This window comes from Rhopalosiphum padi, chromosome 2, assembly GCF_020882245.1.
Source record: "Rhopalosiphum padi isolate XX-2018 chromosome 2, ASM2088224v1, whole genome shotgun sequence".
NCBI lineage: Eukaryota > Metazoa > Arthropoda > Insecta > Hemiptera > Aphididae > Rhopalosiphum > Rhopalosiphum padi.
Window position 1 is genome coordinate 51,630,041 of NC_083598.1, and position 22,543 is coordinate 51,652,583.

The 22,543-nt window shown below is 28.1% G+C and overlaps 1 protein-coding gene across 4 annotated transcripts; it reads right to left on the reverse strand.

Annotated features, from left to right (window-relative positions):
• Positions 1-836: 836 nt before the first annotated feature.
• Positions 837-20,592, reverse strand: LOC132919918 (mitogen-activated protein kinase kinase kinase 13-A-like). Of its 4 annotated transcripts, none has more exons than XM_060981854.1 (13): positions 19,494-20,592; positions 5,055-5,248; positions 4,425-4,608; positions 4,110-4,301; positions 3,885-4,043; positions 3,539-3,806; positions 3,212-3,438; positions 2,992-3,139; positions 2,432-2,575; positions 2,228-2,374; positions 1,994-2,172; positions 1,820-1,928; positions 837-1,753 (listed from the first exon to the last, which is right to left on the reverse strand). In XM_060981854.1, the coding sequence occupies exons 1-13, from the start codon at positions 19,592-19,594 to the stop codon at positions 1,649-1,651; spliced, it is 2,157 nt and encodes a 718-aa protein (XP_060837837.1). In that variant the 5' UTR covers positions 19,595-20,592; the 3' UTR covers positions 837-1,648. The 4 variants fall into 4 exon arrangements, with proteins under 4 accessions (XP_060837837.1, XP_060837836.1, XP_060837835.1 ...); XM_060981853.1 differs by lacking the exon at positions 19,494-20,592 and adding an exon at positions 14,327-14,634 and having other exon boundaries at positions 2,432-2,572; XM_060981852.1 differs by lacking the exon at positions 19,494-20,592 and adding an exon at positions 14,327-14,620.
• Between the last annotated feature and the right edge of the window lie 1,951 nt (positions 20,593-22,543).

The following is a 22,543-nucleotide window of genomic DNA, read 5'->3' on the forward strand; positions in this document are numbered from 1 at the left end:
TATTATTCATACAGGCCCCACATCTTATTGAGATTTGTCGCGCGATTTTCACCCTCGAATCGCCGACTAAAAAAAGAGTAGTGTGACATTGATTTGTATTACGAGAACACTAGATAATAAACAGTGGACAGTGTTGATATAGTTGTTTGTTGTCATGATTAACATTAGTTTATATTGTAAAATAATCACGATTAACTACACTTTATTTTGAAATTATTAGTAGGTACATTAAGTTTAAGGTATTTCTTAAATTTTGTTTTTCCCTTATTTAATTTGGTAGTTAATTTATTATCAATATTCAATTCATTGAAGGGGAAAACCTTTTTTTTTATAGAATAATACCATTTCTACAGATAAATCGATATTATATTGTTTATCTCGAATTTCTTCAATTTGTATAAATGTATACAGACCAGTTACGAAAATGAAATCAATAATAAAAGAAATTTAATCTTAACAATAACATTAACATTGTAGTACACTAGTTACTAGTACTTATTAATTATCAATCAATAATTATTCATTGAATTCACGCATAAGATGAATAGTCAACATTTTTTTCATTAAGTGAAAGTTGTTCTATTATAGTTACTTAACTGTATAACTTCAATTTAAGATTTTAACTACGAATTTAAATTATTAATTAATATATAACAAAAACTCAAGTCACATAATATTGTTGGATTTGTTTAAATATTGTTAATAAAAAAAAGAACAAAAAACATTTTGTCTTAAAAAAAATGAAGATTGTATTTATATATTATTAAGGATCAATAATTATTATTTATAGGTGTATTTTTCAGATATAAACACACTTATATAAAACAAAACAAAGATTCTATTTAAACAAATTTTGTATTTTTATAAACTATATCTCTTTTCTATACAGCATCATTCATACAATATAAAGAGACAAAGCCAAAAAATATAAATTATATAATAATTTTCTAAACAATAATTTGCCTTAATATAAGGTCAGTCTACATAACACATGTATACTTACAAATTAATTTACATCACAATATTATAAATGGCAAAAGAGATCAATAATTATTGCTCATAAAATGTTTAAGCAACTACCTATAATCAGTACAAATATCAACACCAGAATGTCAATTTATTTAATTGCTTAAATAACAAGCTATGCAATATTATTTTTCCATCTTTCTTTTGATTCGTCAAATATATTACAATTATGAATTATTATATATGCATATCAAAATTAGTAAATCTAAACACATTCAAACAATATCACAAGCTGTTATTTAAGTGCCCTTTCTTATTGTTTTATATAATCACAGATATTTTTTGTTACTTCAAAAATATCCAAAATATTGTTAACATGATTAAAAAAAATCAATATTTGAATATTTCATTAGAAATACATTACATTTTCAAAGAAAAAAAGTAACAATAATAATTAATAATAGTAATAATAAAACAGTTGTATGACAAAACAAAAATGTTAGATTAAGATATGCAAGTTAGTTAAAAATTGTGAAACTTTAGATGTGATAGCATTGAAACTAAATTTGACATTGTTATGAGAAAAATATTATAATGTTTGGACTGGTAATATTAAATGATAATAAAATAATTAAATCAAAAATTGTAGACATAGCACAATCTTATGGTTTTATACACGGTATTAAACTGGAAACTGATTAGATACATTATAAAAATTTGAATCTAGATCAATGTCTTTCATGTCAGAGTCTGATGTTGAACTTTCCGCCTCTAAGAAATCATGTTTCTATATAAAATAAAAATCACAAAACTTTAATTAGTTAAATAATGTATACATATAATAATCGCTTACTTCTGTTGAAGAACTTAATGAAAAAGAATTTCCATTTGGCTCTTGGCAATATTGTGTCATTCTGTATCGACGTACTCGTAAACCAGGTCCAATTGGTCGCCGACCAGCACTAAAATTTAATTAATTTATATATTTATATAAATCAAATTAGTAATTACAAAATTGATATCTAACCTTTTCCTCCTAAGATTAAAGTTACTAGAAATAGATTCAGTATCCTGATAATAATCTGATAAATCGGTCATGTTGGAAGGTCTGTTATTGTTAAGTATTTCATTTACTTGTCTGCCCAGTCTATCTAAATGTTCATCATCACTCAGTCTTACTCCACTGCTACATGAACTATCTTCACCCTTTATAAATTTCTAAGGTTAGTAGAATCTTAAGTAATATAAATTATATTTTTACCTGTGAATGAGCAGAATCAGACATGTTACCATTGAGCATATCTTGATGAAGTCCTGAATCAATAGTTTCTGTCTGCGTTTCACTGTTGACTTTAGTGCTGTTTATTTGGTGACAGTTTTTCCAGTTGGTTTCTTTTGATGTATTATACTGTAATGAAATATTTACTTAAACATAAGGTAAATTGTATTTATTCAATGATTGAACCTTTTTATTTTTTACAATTGAGCATATAATTTGAGCTTTCCTAGGTCGTGTTTTTCTTTGATTTTGTTTTGGTGTAACAGCAATTGATTCCGGTTTATTTGAATTGCTACTAACTTGAGCATAAAGTGTAGCTTTGGTTAACTGCTGTTAAAAATTATATAAAATAAAATAGGTACTTTTTAGTTATTGTAACTACCAATGATTTTTGGTTATCGCGACTACATAAATTTATTAGGTTGACATTCGAGTAGGGAAATCAGTTTGTTGGCAGTCGTACCTATTTTCTAAATGTATGCATTGTGCTTTAATTATTGTTGAACAGATGAACTGACTTTGTAAAATGGTGTGAACAAAAATTTGATATTTGTAGTTTGTAGATACTATACAGTAGACTGGAATAATTATAGGCGTAAATTATATGTGTTAAGCTTAACCTAATGAAATCGCAATAACCAAAAATTGTTGGTGGTCACTATAACCGAAAAGTACCATAAAAATAAATAAAACTTCTTCTAATTAATAAAACATTAAAATATGATTATTTGAAAAGAAAAACATACTGAGTCAAATTTTTGACAAAGTCTCTCTGGTGATGATGGTGATGTAGTAGTTGAATCAGATTTATTCTGTTTGTTCAATTTATCTTGAGCTTTTAATAATGGTCTTATAAGTCGTTTTTTGTACACTTTAGACATTTGTTTTTCTCTTCTAACATAGTAATTATAATTATTATTAACAGAAATTACTAGAAATTATGATTTAAAAATTTAAATTACTAACCTAATTAAATCGTTTTCTCGTTGTTCTAATTGTAATAACACAGCACTCAATTCCATGTAAAGATTATTAGCACGTTCTAATTTTCTCTCATAATGTTCTCTAATATCTTGTGCATGTTTTAACTCATTTTTTCTTTTTTTAATAAGATCCTCTTCAAATTTGGGAATATGACTTCCATTAGTCTGCATTTGTAACATGTGTATTTGTATTTCTTTCTTCCATTGGGCCTAAAAAATAATATTTTATACCTCATCTTTATAATATGTTATTAGTACCTAGTTCATTTTTAAAGAATATATTCATCAATATTATTAATTTATGTTGTACCTGAGTTTTAAAGTATTCATCTGGCGTACTCGCCAGCACTTGAGAACTGGCAATGTCTAGATGCATCATTATGTGTTTAAAAGATGGTCTATTACGTGGTTTAGCTGCCCAACATTGTTTAATTAACAATCTAAAACCATCTGGACATGATGAAGGTATTGGTAAGTGTAAAGAATTACTACCTACACCCCATATAATAGCTGATGAATCTACATCTTTATATGGTGTTTCACAAGTCATAAGTTCCCATAAAACAACGCCAAATGACCTAAAATATAATATATGTAACAACAATTAAATAATTTATGAAAAATAAAAAAATAATCATTATTTTCAAAGTATTTACCAAATATCAACTTTTTCTGAACAGGGTTCATTTCTTATGATTTCAGGAGCCATCCAGGCTACAGTACCAGCGAAACTCATTTTAGTGCTTATCTCATTCCACTCTCGGCTTGTACCAAAATCACTGATTTTCACCATTTCTTGACGACCAATCAAGACACTTTTGACACAAAAAATAAGTTATAATATACAATTTTAAACAACATTAAAATAAGTTTCAACATACTTGGGACTTTTAAGATCTCTATGAATTATTTTGTTCACATGTAGATAATGCATACCAGATGCAATTTGTTTGGCCCAGGATACTAATCGTATGGGTGGTATTTCTTCACCATCTCTAAGCAAATTATAAAGTGGTCCATATGGACAATATTCCATTACGATGCAGTAACAAGGAGCTTGAGTACATACACCCCTAAAATAGAAACAAGAATATTAGTTATTATCAGATACTAATTAAATTTTATAGTTTATTATTAGTACAAATAATAATAAATATTATAGTTATTAATTAGTTATTACTTATTAATATGCTCACCTAAATTGTACTATGTTAGGATGATTCAGTTTTCTCAAATGTCTAATGTCTGTTTCTTTTTGTTCACGCACCTTCTTCACCGCTACAATTTCATTTTTTAATTTTCCACTGAATACGGCACCTTGGGCTCCTGAACCTAACCATTGCAAATCACTAATTGATTCAAATGGAATATCCCAGTTATCTACAAAACAGCATAAAGGTTATATTTATTATTTATTTTCTAATTTTAAAAATATTACAAAATATCATAAAACTATGTACCTAAACAATAGTATGTAATTGAGTAAAATTGAGTATTTAAGTTTTCTTAAAATTAAATAAAATATATAACAAATTAATTAAAGTTGTAAGTGTTATGTACTTAAGAAGATGTCACACTTGCAAATGTTGTCTCCATCATACAAATGTATAGATAAACCATAGCAAATTTTCAAAAGAATCCATTTTACTCTATTATTTTTACTTATAGTGAATTAATATATTTTTATATTTAGGTAAGAATATTATCCTGGATCCTTTGCGGCCTTTTTTGGTATTTTGTTTTGAAAACTTGTTATGGGCATTTTAATATTTTAAAATGGTTGTTTGATTCTCAAGTTGTTTTAATGACTAAAATGTTGTAATTACCTTGATAAGATTTAAGATCATGACTATTTCCTTTTCCCATGATTCCCAACATTGGTTTTAAGCATCCTAACAACCCATCAAACCAGCCGCTAGGTTTTAAAACATCAGATTCCAATTTATTAATCCCAACAGCATTATCTTTAACTGGTTCTTTGTCTTTTAGATTCCCGAGTTCTTCTTGAATGCATAACATACTGTAAAAAAAAAAAACTTTATTAGTTAATATTCAAATTTTATAAGTAACTTCAGTTATAGTTGATTGGGTAACAAATAATATAAACAGTACATTTTTCAGTAAAATAGTTCTATATCCTTTAATCAATTATTTACAATTTTATCAGTGTTAACTACATTTTTAAAAATTGTATTAATTAAAATTAAATTAATATAATTTAAAAATTATACATTCATACATTTCTATAATAATTATTATTTTAAATGTAAATAATAACAGGGGCGGATCCAGAAATTCATCGAGGGAGGGATAATTAAAATATATCCATCAGATACTATTCATACCTGCTTAATAACATAGTTATTATTTACTTATTAATATTCATCATTTAGAATTTATTCTTACAAACTGGTATCAATGACAACATTTTTATACTTTTATAAATTTATAAAATTTAAATATAATAAGCTCAAGGGGGGTATTTACTCTTTTACCCCTCCCTTGGATCCGCCACTGAATAATAATTTTTTTATTATTATTTATTTTATTATATTTTATCAATCAACTATCATATTTGTTATTATTATCATCATCATCATCATCATGAAGGTATCATAGCTATAAATATTATTAGTAACATCCATATTCCATAGAGTATTTATTTGTCTATGGTATTACTCAATGATAATTGATAATAAGGTAAATATTGATACTGTAGTCTACATAATATATAGATGATATAAATAATAATTCATATTTCATAGACTCATAGTCATATACATTAATTTAAAAAATATAAATAGTATAGCATCTATTTTGTGATCTTTTAAATGATTATAATATAGGCCAACTATTCAAACCAATAAAAACACTAAAGCATTGATTCTTAGCATTAAAACAGAGAATAATACGTTTTAATATATTATTGTAATGGAATATAAAAATAAAAATAGTGATAATATATAATTTAAATAAAAGTTAAATAATATCTAAATCTACAAATATTAAAAATGATTTGACTGTCAAATTAAACTAATTAAAATCATTATTCTCCGTTACGAGTTCTGGCAATTATAATTAGAAATCGTTACATCACAATTCATGCACGAGAAATTATACCTTTAAAGTTTAAATAATATATTTTTATTGTCTCAAAGTGTAGTAAATGCACGCACAACTGCAAATTATATGCTCAATAGTTGATAAAAAGGCGTTTATAATCGTCCCGCTATTTCAAAAAACATTTAAAAGTTAAAAACATACAAATTATGAATGATAACTTTCTAACAGTCATGTCGACTAACGTGATAACTGAATACTGAAATACAATTATTTAGTATTTACACCGCATGTCGCAACCATGATCCACGGGCCTTGGTTATAGATTAATATAGATAATATTAAATTATAATGGCAACAGGTAGTAGTGTAGTACGAATGCCCGAAACTTGTATCTACTCACTTCTTGTCACTGAGCTTCAAACTTGGCATGGTTTTGACGAACATATCGCTTAAACTATATCTCATCGTTGGTTTTGGTCCGCGAGCGTGTCGAAGTTTCAAACCTTTTCTCGTCACGCGTCTCTCTGATCACCGATTATCAAATGGAAACACAAAACCGAGTAAACGAATGCGGTTCGACATACGATATTTTGCGATACAGGTCAAAAATGTTTATAACTATGTCATCTGAGCAGTCTGACAAGACAGGAACGGAGGAAAAGTTAAAAGTGAGAAAAAATTTTGGAAGTTAGAATGCGTCTAACCGAATGCTCGGTAAATACCTATACGGGTCACCACTAAATCATTAAAAGTTATTTTGTAGGCATATAATTGTAATTGTTTTATCGTCGTAATCGCGATAGATATTAGTGCACAGAATATCGGAAACGTTTTGTCTGGATTGAAACACGACGAAAGGTACCGCGTTCGCACCGCGCGGAAAATGGAATATCTACGAAAGCAAATACGTTGCGGATCGAGCGTACGCACGTGTTAACTGTTCAATATAAAATATGCGAAAACTCGGAAATCGAGACGGCGATAATGTTATGTTTACGAGTTGTGACTGCCGACTGGCAATAATAATAATATACGTTATGGACGATGACGTGACCGTTGTCGTCAAGAGGTGTCGAGAGTGGGGACCACCGAGTGAGGCTGAAAAGCGCGCGCGGCTTGGACGCCCCGACTCGAATAATAGTCGAACGACCTTAAAGAGTTATAGGCTTATAGCTGATAAGTGATAAGTGATAATATTATAAATGCCGCGGCCCGTCGCCCATAGTTTAATTATAGTGATTTTTATAATTGGTCGTGGGTTTTTAGACATCATTTGAGATTCTGTGAAACCAACAAGTCTTCCATGCCGGCTTGGTAATAAACTAATAAATAAACCATCATTGTATAAAAGAGGTCCAATGACCTCGAATATAGGTATAGACACATATTATTTATATCGTCTATACCGTATACATATTAAGTTTAGGTAACCGTATACATCACTATCTATTCTGTGTATGAGCTATGCCCTATAAGGCTTTAACCTTTGGACCTTTACTAGTTATTATTGCGCTAGTATTCACGATCAAACGCATTTTGTCGGTGGCCAGTTTATCGGAAAAATACAAAATATGAATACGTTCGACTATAATATAGGTAATATAGATACAAAACAAAAATGAGTATAAGGAATCTATAGATCACAAATATGTAAATCAGTCGTCCCTAAGGGAAGGTGTGGCGGCGGGGCATCAATTACCTATAATTGAATTATATTGTTATTAAATACTTTTGGATTTTTGTTGTTTACTATCATATTACAGTTATACTAACGCATATTTAAGTGTATACATGAATAATAATTCTTCTAAGTTATTCTTATTCCATTAATTATTAATGTAAATCGAATTAGTGTTCATTAATATATATATATATAATAATATAATTTTTAAAAATACATTTTTACCGGACTTTTAAGTATAATACCCCGTTTACCCGATCGTGAATTTTGCGACTGGAGTGGGTAGTCATAAAATTTCAATAACAGGGTAGGTGGTAGGTACCTGATAAGGTTATTTGTTATTAAATTTTTATGTTATTTATACATTATTATCTTAATTTGTTATTCTACTGTAATTAATTGTGTACATCTAAAAGGCGTCTGCCTGTTAAATATTAAGTACTATAAATATGTAAGTACAATAAATCCTTTACATCGATTGTAGTCGCAGAAACGTATAAATAACAGACTTTTCCAATATAAAACTTAGAAGGGACTGATTAGGTATGAGCCTTAACTTTTCTGTAACCTGCTAATATAATACCTATAACACTACTAGTTACTATAGTAACCTCTTAAATAAATCTCAATGATCACTATCAAAAATAGTCGTTTTTATGTATTTTATTATGGCCCCTTTAAAGAAAAATATATCCTCAGAAGATATTTATCCGAAAAAGTTTGGCTTCCCCTTGTATATGGTAAAGACGTATCACGTAAAGTCACGTTCTCGCGTATAAATTACCACAATACTTTTTGATGAAAAAACTGTCATCATTCGCGACATTCGCGTCTTTTGTATAATTCGATTGTTGATAGGATAAATTTTGTTTGGTTCACTAGTGAATACTACGCAATAGCACAACTATTGAGAAAGTTGGAAATTTAAATACCTGCCTTTTGGGGTCTCCAATAAACTAACTTAAGATCAAACTAACAATAGCTAATTCCTATGTTTGATTACAAATTTTACAACAAATAACAAAATCGTAATATTTTAATATATGATAACGATTTCACAAATATAATCTAATACACATTAGTAGTAACTAACAATCAAGTAAAATTATCGAGAGTGCAATAAATAAAAATACAAGTACTCATATATTATTTGATATCGGCATTAATGTGTTATAACTAACTGACAAAATAAAATATAATATACGTCTATATATACCGTAGTTATTCGATTATATTTTCACACATATATTTATCAAACAAATATAATTTAATAATACAAAATGAAACTTAATCTTAATTTTTTACATATTATTTTTACACAATTGCGTGTAATAATTTTGACAGGTAATTAAAAATCATAATTATAGATATAATATATAATTATATTTAATGAAATATAAATTATCAATTTTAGTTGTTTTAATTGTAAATTTTAAAGAAAACTGCACCTACTTGCCAAAAAGGTAATTGTAAGTTTTGCAAAAAAAAAGGTGACGGTCTAAGGCCGATCACGAAATCACGGTAAATATACGCCAACTAAAAACTAATAGTATCAGATTTATTATAAAATTATTGTTGCTGTAAATAATATAAATGGACTGATAGCCATAAGCCGTATATCGCCACAAGGCACATAATATGTATATATTATTATTTATTATTATTACTATTCACAATAAGTGATGTGTCTGGGGTATCCTTTCCCAGCTCACGGAATCACGTAAAAAAAAAAGAAGAAGAAGAAGAAGTAGAATGTATTCTAATCAATAAATTATTTCGAAAAAAAATTATAATTAAAATAACATGTTTAGGTAATTTATAGGCACAAGTATTAATTAATATTCAATAGTATTGGTACTATAAATTTTTTATTTATTTGAAAAAATTTATATTTATTTCAATATTTGATATCATAAAATATTATAATCTTCTATATTATTCGACGATTTATCGACCCCGAGTTTATCTAGGACTAATAGACTCTTAGGATAAGTGTATAAATAAAAACTTAAATTAAGGGCTCTTGATTAAAAGCGACACTGCAGCGGTCTCCGTTGTTGAGCACCACTGGTACTGGGTTAGATAATGTTATGGAATATGGATTAGTGATTACCCATTACCTATGGAATGTGACGACATTCCGGCCTTGATATAATACCAACTGTTTTCGCGATACTTTTTGTGAACGTTTTCATGGGTCAGCCAATCCAGCGATTCAATCGCGAATATTCGACGATGGGTACCTATATATATAAGTTTATTATAAGCCGTTTAGTGCAGGTAACCGTAATATTTAACCGTATGGTAACTTTCAGCGTTTGCTACATACATACGTGATAAGTAAAACTTCAAGTAAATTGTTATTTGTTTGTTAGTCGTAGTTGTTATATTTTCTGTCTGTAAGTTTTAAAAACGGCTGTCGTTCACTTCTGTTACTTCAATTCATAATTGAGTCTTTAAGTGCGTATTTACTATAATATTATACGTATTGTGCGACGAAATTCCATAAATACGAGTCTTGTTCGTATATTTGTACGAGGGACCAGAAACACACCCAAGTATTTTCAACATTATAAATGTCGAATACTTAGGGAATTTGTGACAAGTTAGTATTTAACATTATTTTTACTTATACATTTTTAAGTACTATACGAATTTCGCAAATAAACAAAACATTTTTTTTACCACAATATGTGATAATAAAAAAAATGTATGGATGTTATTATATTCTAATATATTTATCGTAGGTGAATAGGTGATAACTGATTGAATTTTTAAAAGACAAAAATAAATATTTATTAGATATATCTTAATAGTTACCCCAAGGGCCAAGATAATGAAATTAATTAGGTATTGGTTTATCGGCTCCGGTCGAAAGTTTATATTAATATTACTGGATTTATCTAGTGCCTCAACCGATCAAAGTTATCCAATCAACTATTTAAACCAGGAGCGCCGATACAGGGGGGCTCGGGAGCTGCATCCCCATGAGCTCGATAAGGTGGAGATCATCCCCCTAAAGTTGAAAATGCTAATACTATTAAAATGTTATAATTATAACATAAAAAACAGCAAATAACCATATTTTAGTAATTGTTAAACGATTAGTAATGTTTAGTAATTATTTACCTGTACATTAACATGTACATGTATTTGTAAAATAGTGAGCCGGGGGGGGCATTCCGTTTCCAAAACCTGGCGCCTCTGATTCAAACATTTCATTTCTTGAAAATAAACCAAACAATATATTTAAATTTATTATTGATAAATTGTAAACTATATATTATAATTTATTTATTCTGAATTATTTTAACACAATTTGTAATGTATATTTTCAATAATATATTTTGGTAAGAGATTTTAAATACGCATTTGGTATTTTAAATAATTGATAACAATGTATTTCAAATAATATTTAGTAGATATATTTTTTGTATGTATATAGTAGTACAATTGTACAAACTATTATACATAAATTATAATAAATAATACATATATAAGATAATATAGGTATTAATATAATTTATGTCATCAATAGTGAGTTAAACTTGTCCCCTTATAACATGATATAGGAATACCTGATAGTCAATTATTATTTTTTGTAAAATACGATTGGAATGAATTTTAGTTTATCAATGTGATCATTTCACAAATTATTTAGGTAATTCTTTTTTTGTTTTGTCTTATACCTACCGGCTACCAGTTAGATGAAATTAAAAAGTTAGGGTGTTGAAAATTAAAACCGTCTAAGTCCTAACTATTCGTTCCACTCGCAATTGTTGATTATCCTCTTTATTAAAATTTATATTATTTTTCCATACTTTGACAATTCGACAACAAGCTTTTAGATTATAATTTTAAACTTAAATATTAATATAGAATAATTATGAATCAGTTTTCAATTAAGATATGATTGTTATTTTAAATGATGATTGCTGGTGTTATATTAAATTAACTCTACATATTTTTAATCTATTTAAAAATATAATATATAATCACTATAAATCTATAGTGCTTACGTGTGAGTGTGTAGTGTATACGCTACTGGTTGGTTCGATTATTAATTTGGGCATTATATATTTATATAATTCAACTATCGTAATTATTAAACTATATATTTTATATACCTATCACGAAAGTTGGTTTCATATCCTAATAGAATTATTAGTTAAATTAATAATTTTAATGACTTGATTCGTGCTTGGAAATGGGTTCACCTGAGGGATTTAAAATTTAAAAAACAAATTGTTAACAAATAGGCATAATAGTATTATATTAATTTATAGCTGCACTTATACTAGTTATTAAACCTACAATTTAAAGAAACATTTTGTTTTTTTTTTAGAAATCGCTTTTATTATACGTGTAGACAATATTGTAATGAATATAGCAGGTATGTAAACTTCTGTGTTCTGTTCATTTAAATACGATAAAAAAAAATATATGAACGATTCATATATATAGTCTGTGTCAATACACCTACAACCTACATACTAGTCTATAAATACCTAAATACGAATACCTATGATTGTTTTACTGTAAAAGTATACTTGAGTTTAATAATTGTAATAATTGGTACAATAATCTTTCTTACTCTCGTCTTCATTTTAGATACTTATTCTCAATTATTTCTTTTTTTCTTTTCTTAACTCGTCTCCTCTTTGATTTTTTCATCACGAAGAAGCTATTTGTGATTATGAACCCATTTTCTTTTCTCTTTCCTCTTGTAAAACCACCACCCTCTTCTCGTTTATCTTCTTTCAATTATCACCCTCCTGAAATATTCTTCTTTTAAATTCTCGATTTAACCCTGTTATTGCCATATACCAATACTATTTCTTCCATTAAATCATTTGGTTTTCTTATTTAAGACAATATAGCCATACCAATGAATAATACATTCAAACACAACATTATATTATTATAGTATATAAATACTAGTATAAACTATAAATGTACAATGTAGGTATAGACTATAGACAGATGGACAATAAACATATAGTATTAATAAATACCTAAACAAAAAAGTCATGCCTGTATAGTATTTTATCCATACAAGTTTTCAATACATGTTAAGTATATATAGAAATAGAACATATTAACTAAAGTTAATTTATTCTAAAAAAAAATAAAATGTTGTGAGGTTCGTTAAGGGCAATGTTTCCAATATAAGTAGCTATTTTAATTTTTCATATTGTCGTATTTGCTTAATGCTGGTTTAACATTGGCACCAAATAATTAATTCTAATAAAAAAGGTCAAATGGCATCTACAAAGAGATTTTTTACCAGCAAGGCTATAATATTTATAATAGGTAATAGTTAATAGGTTATATATTTATTCTATTTGTTTGTGTCAGCCATCAGCTAGTTGTGGTATGCAGTGGTTGTTTTTAATTTTGTATTAGTACATAATGCATACCTAAATGTTATTCATTGTTATCTAGACTTTTTGACCATGTACTTTAACTATATAAAGTACACTTATTTATTGTAAATTACATTCCACGGAAGACTTGTATTTTTAAATAAGAAAGCATATTATTATTTGAGTTCAATAAACCGTTTTAAGCTTTATTTAACTACAAAACTGAATATATAGAAATATTAAATGTAAAGAACTATTAATTATTAATACGAATTGTTATTCATTTATTTAACTTTTTTTACTACTGTGTGCATAATTTAATAAAATATCTGTTAATTAATAATTTATACTAATGTATGAAATCAGACATAAATAATTGGTTTTCTTTAAATAACGAATCATTTTTATTCTTATTTTACTTATTCGCTATGTGTCTCAAATACACTCCAAGAGACCTTTATAGATTTATTAATAATATAGCTATTTAAAAATGACCATAATATCTTCAAAATTTCTCTTAGATCTAAAAGATATAATCATAACATTTTTGCATCTGGTACATTTGAGAATCTAAACCTAATTGATTATATTTATATTTAAATATTTTGTGCTCCAACAGTGCGTGTCAATATTCAATATGAACATATAGTTCAACAATAATCTTTCATAGAATTCCTATATAATTTCCAACTATAAAATAATTCTGTGTAATAAACCACTGAATAGTGAATACCTGAATACTAATTACTATATATAATTGGAGGCGATATTAATATTCATGTTTGACAAAATATTTAGGAAATATGTTTTTCACTAATTCGAAAATATAATGTTTAAAAAAATATGTGTCAATAAGAATAAAAAATCCAATAAAATGCATTGAAGTTTTTTAAGTAAGCGCACTAAGTCGTCTTGCAGTATGTTAGTAAGGGTTAACACACACACATAATTATACACACACATAACATTGCGCGTAAAGATAACTCGCCTTTTGGTAAAGTATTCGCTATTGGACGATTCGCTAACCGTGCGGTTGCTGCTGTTGACGTCCTGTGAAACATCCTGCTGCTGTTGTTGTTGCTTGGATCGCCTGCGTAGGAACAATAATTTTTTGATGAGCATAATGATGGCGAGTGTAGCGTCTCTCGAATATCCTGACGAAAGAACTCGCTGTATGTATCGCACGGCGTGTGTGCATTGGACAGACGCGAACTATAATACTGCAGTTATTAAATTTATATACCTAAGTTTAGTCGATATAATAAGTCTGGAAAACTTATTATTAATAATAATAATAAATTTAAAATAACTACTAGTATTCGGTCTCCACTGTGGCGTATAAACGCTCAAACGCCACAACGTTATAACTGCCATATGATAAACGGTAGACAATTATCGGCGTAAAAACTTGCGGTGACGTCACATTGTACACTTTACGCGCGTGTTAATAAATATGCAAATATATATGTATATTATATATATAATATATATATGATGTATACACAAAAAATGTTTACTGTACAAATATAATATGTATACATATAACATATATTATATACATGTGTATGTGAGTGTATATATATGGTATAACATTATATACCGAATGAGACAATTTTCAAAGGCAAACAAATGACGACAATAGAACACGTGATCAGAGCAGACGCGTATATGCAATGCAATTAGCAACAATGTATAGGTATACAGGTACGCGAAATACATACAACCATCCTTTGCATAAATACAAATTATATAGCTATAACTGTCCTATATACGATTTACAGTACATACTAATATTATATATACCAATGTCATTATATATAATACATTTGTATTAACCAATATATTTAGACATATAACTTATAGCTTTTTCTATAGTTTATTTATATATATATATATATTATACATGAAGATTTGGAATTGGTAGTGAGTAGTGACATGTGCGAGACACTTTCCACAAGCATGGTTCGACGAAAGTCCATAATAATATGTGTTATAATTGTTATATCACTTATGAAACATGTCCTATGTATATATAAACAATGAACACGTTTTGGTGTTACAGTAATGTGGTTATTACTTATAAAGTTAACCTAACCTTATAAGTTATAAGGTATTTAATTCATATTTATTCTTGATCGACCCAATCTTCTCACTACTATATTACAAGAGTACCGCGTGATGCGGTAACTTTTACTGGCTTTAATCGCGGTGTAGAATAAAACAAAGACTAATACTACTAAACAACTATACCTATATATATATAACAATATTATTATTATTATACACACATATCTGTGACACGTGGCAATTAAACAAATATTATTATTGGTTGTGGTACAAAAACGTATTTTTTTTAAATAAAGGTTTTTTTTAAATCATTATTCTATATACCATCGATAAAAGTATTCACTGTTGCAGAAGTATTTAAATATAATATATATAGTTCAAATACTTGAAAATAATTATACTAATTAGGTATAAAAGCTACATAATGAAAAGAATGATTTGCGTGGGTATATATTAAGTAGGTATCTGTTAATTCTAAACGTATATACTGTAATACAGTACCAACACACTATAATACATATTTGTTATAAATTACAATAATGTAGTGATTACTGATTACAAATAAATAACTATCGGCTGATATTATATAAGTATGACTGTAGTACTCTATATGTAAAAATATTTAATAGGCGTATAAAAGCAATTAAAATTGTTGTTATTTATTTATATTTTCAAAGGAATACTTATACATTATAAGTTATAATGTACAATTATGTTATTGGTAATTAATTAGTGTATCCAGCTACCCAATGAATAAATAACAATAGGAAATTGTTTATGGAAAAATTATATATTATTGCTAAAATAGTAATACGTTTTAATCGTTTTATACGATAATGTATATCAGTACTTATATAAATGTTGTACAATATAATATATAGTTACATAAAATAGGAAATTATAAATCTTAATAAGTGGTTTGTACCGTTTTTGGTACTTATTAAATCGTACAATTTTTTAAAAATTGACATTTTTCAAACTGTTTAATCATTAATAATTGTGTTATATAGAGAAGACAACTTACTAGGATCTGTCATAAATTTACAGGTATTTTGATATCGTATAGGTATAAAATATTTTGAAATTTTTATTTAAATTTTCTTATTTTATTAGAATAATAGAATTAATAATCCCACTTGTCTTTTTATAATATATCATAATATGTATATAATAATACTAATACAAAGGTAACAATATAATAACAGTTATTAATTTAATTTAATTACTTAATTAACTTCAGTGGTGATAAAAATAAACATGATGTAAATTGTTGTGGAGATGAGAAATATGTGCCTCCGTACTAAAAATATTAAGGTGAGTTTGCGTTGAGCATCATTTTTGAAAGTGGGGCATTCCTGGACAAGTAAGATGTATGGAATACTCGTATCGACTCGACCCTCGATCAGACCTCGAATGAAATTGATACCAAATTTATCACGCCTAACTGAAAGGGAATTGAGTTTTAGAGCTTGATTAATAGGCTTGGTGTAATCATGTTTTAGATTAGGGATTTTGAGGCAAAACCCAGCGAAATTCATATAATATTTTTGCACATGATCAATCCGACAAATGTCAGCGGCAGTATACGCTGACCAGAAAACAGACCCATATTCAAGAACTGAAGACAGTTAGACAAACTAAAGTTAACTGAGTGCCGCTTAATAAATCCTCCGAAAACCTTTGCCAGTCATATAATCGATATGAGGCCAAAATTTACAAAGGTAACAATTGGAATGCTTATAAGTTCTGGACCTAACTAACTCTTAGTATGTACTTCGCAGCAACTTTCATACAAAATATAATTTTAAATTTTAATACATGCGGTTACGTCTTACGTAATATGTTCATAGATCACTAAAATATTTTTTTTAATTTTCCTGAAATTTTGGGGTGAGCTACGCCACTAATAGTTTGCATACTCACGCTTGGAATTAATTTTATATTTTTATACAATTTATAATATTATAATATATTTTATTATTATTATTATTATTATTATTATTATTATTATTTATTAATATGTGTATAGTATTTGTATACAATAAAATCATGATAAATAAATAATGAAAATAAATAATAAATACAATTATTGCGTTATATATATCTGCAGCAGAAGTGATATGATTAAATCAATAAAGTTAAGAGTTATGACACAGATTATAATATCATATACCTATAATGTTATGTAATAAAAATTTATTGTAAATAACTTTAAAAAAAAAATAGTAATTAATTAAAGTCCAAAGTTATATATTAATAAATATTATGCATATATATTATATGGTTATAGTATACAATATATTTTCAGTTTGTTTTAAAATTTGATTAATAATTATAAATAGTAACAAATTAATTAATAAATAGATTTTAATATTTTATGGCTTTATCATTTCATTATGCTTGATTTAATTTGGACTAAAAAATCGTAAAACCTGATAAAAAAAAGTGGATAAATATATACGAGCGTCGAGCTTACATGATTATATGTATAAGATGAATATAGTTTTTGGTATTCTTATTAAGTAACAACTGTTTTTAATTTTAATGTTATTATTATTATTACTAAGACATTTTATTTATACGTCCTTAGATTATTGAATTTATTCAATAACAATATTGTATTAAAATGTCAAGTTTAAAAAGGTAAGCAAGTGAGTACAGTTCTACTGTCTATTAGGTGTCGAGTGGGTCACTATAATGGATGAGTTAAACTTGAATTCAATGATATATCATTAAATACGAAAAACGATTCTGAGCGGAGACGGTCTGTCAGTCTGTATTACTTATCATATTTCATGATATGTAGCTATAAGCCATTTATTTTACTTTTAGTATTAATGCGGTAGATTGATATTATCTTTGCCGAAAACATTCCAAATATTAAACTTAATATTCAATTATTATAGTAGTATATATTTAATATGTATACAATTATACATTTATATCATATTATTATTGTTATTAACTTTTGTATCAATACCACCTTATTAATAACCATATTGTCTACATACCACAAATTTTATCGAAATTCTAACTTGCCATGCTTATAAATAAAATATGATGATAAATTGTCGAAATTCTGTAATTGGTAAATGAACAAATAAATTGGAATCTCATATTAAATGTTCAAGCATTTATATTTATACACATCTATATATTTTTTATCAGTATTCATACAAATTGATACCATGATGGGTTATTAATAAGACCAAAAACAAATTTTATTGCGTTCATAAATCTAAAGGGATGAACATTTAACCCTCTCCTCTGGGGCCTTGCAACTTGGTATAGTATAGGGGTACTTGAAACGTTTAGAGTACCTACTCTAACTAAAAAATTATAGTTAGCAAAAAATACATGATTACGAAACTAATACATTCATCAATATTCGCTAAAAGCTTAAAATACGAATATAAGCAATATATATATAAAAAAAAAAGGAAAGTCAAGTAGAAGTGGTTTACCCTCCTCCACGCCGTTTATACGACACTGCGTGTAATGCACACATGCGGTTCATAAAAAAAATGTATTATTATATACTAAGCTTAAATTATAGAATTAAATAAAAACTATTAAGTAGGTTTATATTATAAGATGAATTAAAATTTGTACTTTACATATTTCTTTGCATCATATAAAGTAAGTAATCTAAATTTTTTTTATTTTTTTGTTACAACTTATAGCTAGTGTTTCTACATAAATAAATAGTCTTATTTCTGAAACCATTTCTTATAAGCGTTATTTAAAAGATTTACAGTAATAATACCATAGATAAACTGTAAAGACGAACAGTATCATAATAATATTTATGCATTTAACTTAAGTTTATAATTTCTTTTATGTGTATACAATTTGAAATATAACGTTATATACGTATAAGTTATAAGCTATAACAATTGAGTATTGACACACACATTTTTTTAACAGATGAATGGTTTAATAATACTTTTAATTTTTATATAGGTACTTCTGCATAACAATATATATATGTAATTTTAATATACTATTTGATAGCGTATAATCCTTGGATATTAGTTTATTACTTATTAGAATAATGTACCTGTACCTCTACGGAAGTAAAAACATACCTTTGAGTGAGTTTTTCACCGGCTTTTGATATCCCGTTGAACCGGTCCATTTCAATGTAGGCGGTTAAATTCGGGGCACTTCCGGCCCGCACGGTATCCATCGCTGTCACCCGTACTGCTACTTATATTATATATTTATATTAAACACTATGCTACAATACTTGTCGACGAACGCACTAAGTACGAAACACTCGCGGGGTTAAACATATATATTGCTTAGAAAACGGGATGGCGATGATCTTCTGGATTAAAACATGCGGGGGTCGACTATACGCGGCTAACTGAGAACTAAAATACAACTAAATGGACGGCGCATGTATGTATGTATGTATGTATGCGTACCTTCTTCTGCAATCTCAGTAGCAAGTGTACGCGAATTTCTACTTGTCGTGTATACACCAATGATATTATTGTAGTCAACGTGAACACGTTCACATAATACAAAATAATGTTTAGACGAACGCACACAAACACACTAGGCCACCTCGCGAGCGCAGAAACCGGTATTGCCGACGTGCGTAGCCAACCCGCGCGCACAAAGACCTTGATGACTAATCTTCGCTCCGCACGGTCACTGTATCTGTATTATAGGTACACCGCAGGAATACAACACCTCCCCGCCAATGTACTATCCTCTCCAGTGTGTATCGTGACGTAGTCCTTTTACAATTCGAAACAGGTACCTCCTAATAATATAAAAGATCTTCTCGGTATCGGGTTTCTCACCTTTCCACCACCACTGTCACTACCACCTGCACCAACAACCGTCACCATTACCACTACTACTACAAGTCAGAACTAGCACTATATACAACATTACAACCGTGTCGGTAATCGGTAGGTACAATAAACGTTCCCGTGCAGTTGTTATTATACGCGCTACGGTCTAAAGCGTGCACTGCTCAGCATTCGTAGTCTCGGTCGATACGATTAAATAATTATTATTATTATTACTGCTGGGCAGATGCCATAAAACGGTGTCGCCGAGAAACTTGACACTAAAAACGATTAAGATTGCATCGCGATGCACTTTCCGTATCGTACACGCGCGTACATGCGTCCAACGTGGAGCGCCGACTGTCGCATTGTTGACCGTGATAATAATATTCGAAGTGCGCGCGGCGGCAGGGACGAGACGCGAAGGTTCTCTGGTTTGCCACCGTGTCTATAATATACAGGGGTGAGGGTCCGCGTCGTTCCGACCGGCCGGTCGATCGCGTGGCGCCACGCCGCGCCACCCCGTCGCGCGACACCCTTGCTAACAGCGGTGACGTCACATCTAGGCGGGGTGCTCGAACACGGTGGTTAACGGAGTGCGGGGGAGGTTTTGGCGGAGTAAGTGTGGTGGTGATGATGAAGAATAGTGAGCGCGGGGTTAAAGTTTTTAGGGGTCGTACCGTGCAACTATACATGATCGGCTCTGCGGTCCAACGGTTTCCCCTGCTAAATTATATAACACTACTATAGCAGGTGAGACGTAGCAAGACCCTGTTAAACATTTCGCTCCCTACCTTGATATACCTATATAGGCTATATGTATATATGTGTGTGTGTGTGTGTATCATTAGTAGTACCTATATGTATGGTTTAATGTGATAAAACCATTACGAAATATACATTTTTGTGTCGTTTTTATAACGCACATTACTATTATTATGCTATATATACATAGGTACAACGACTCAGCTTATTATAAAACACAACACATAATATTGCAAGCCCGATAAAATACTGAACTCGATTGATATGTAAATTATGATAATTAACAACATTTTAACATATTAACCTAAATCGAGCTATTGATGCTATATTGCTATTATAGCTATAGAAATATAGGTTCCTACTTCTACATTTCGAATTCAGTCGATTCAGTTGAATTAAATATTGAAAACTGTTGTATTATATAATAAATACATGAGAATATACTAAGTAGATGTACAGCCGTACACTCTACGATCGGTGGATATATGCATTATAGTAACGTATTTATGGGGGGGATAGATCCCCTCCATTGCTTTTTTTTAGACCAAGTGTAAGCAGTACAATTATAGATAGGTATAAAATGCCTTACATGGAGTAACTGAAGTTAAAAGATTGCAACAGCACTAAAAAAATATTTCATATCCCCCTTCTCAAAAAAATCCTATATACACCTCTGCAGAATTACATGTAAAATTTGAACAATAAAAAAAGTATTAAATTATATCCATGTAAATCAGACAAATTTAAAATAAATCATAATTGAAGTATGTAAATGAAACTTAAACTTGCATTGTATTTATAAATATTATTAACTTTTATGTCAATACCACTTTATTGTAAAACAGTGTTTATAGAATACATAGGTGATATCTTAAAATTAATCTAAATAAGTTAAAAATAATTATTATGTTGATCGAGAATAGTAAACTTCATAATGTAAGTACAAATATTAAGTCCCCGCGAATAAAGTTTTCGAATTATAAAAAATGATCGTAATTTTGAGAAATTTGTTAAAATTTTAACTTTAAATGCTTATAAAAATAAATCGTGCTTATATGTATTTTAAATATTTTTATTTAGGTATAAAAATCTTATGTGGGACCTTTTATTAAATGTTCAAGCTTGACCGATCTAAAAAATTGTTGTTAATATCTAAAAAAATAAAACTAAAAAAAAATTGTAAACTGAAAATGTTTATGAATAATCCAAAAAAAGTCAAAATATTTTGAAAATATTATCATCTACAGGAAATAATAATATAAACATTTGGTAAAAATTTTAAGTATCTACAGCTATTTGTTTTTGAATTATAAGTTACACCAAAATATCATAAATCATTTAGAGTTATTTAAATAAGTTATTTGACAGATCGTAAAACTTCAATCATTCATAAAAAATTAATGTGATAACATTGTTATCATAATCTATTCAATAACAAGGAACACTTGATCTATAAACTAAGCTGCAGACTAATTTCCCCGGTTTTTTTTTATTGATTTAAAATAATAATAAAAAATATTTAACAAATTTTTGAACAAGTTTCAAGTTTTTACTCAGACTAATTAAAT

Bases quoted from the DNA above. Each gene is read 5' to 3' on its own strand.
- LOC132919918 (XM_060981852.1), bottom strand. From the start codon at position 14,460: ATGCTCATCAAAAAATTATTGTTCCTACGCAGGCGATCCAAGCAACAA. The intron at 4,609-5,054 runs GTAATTACAACA...GCTGTTTTGTAG, and splicing joins TGATCTTAAATCTTATCAAG to ATAACTGGGATATTCCATTT. The intron at 4,302-4,424 runs GTGAGCATATTA...TTTCTATTTTAG, and splicing joins CCTAACATAGTACAATTTAG to GGGTGTATGTACTCAAGCTC.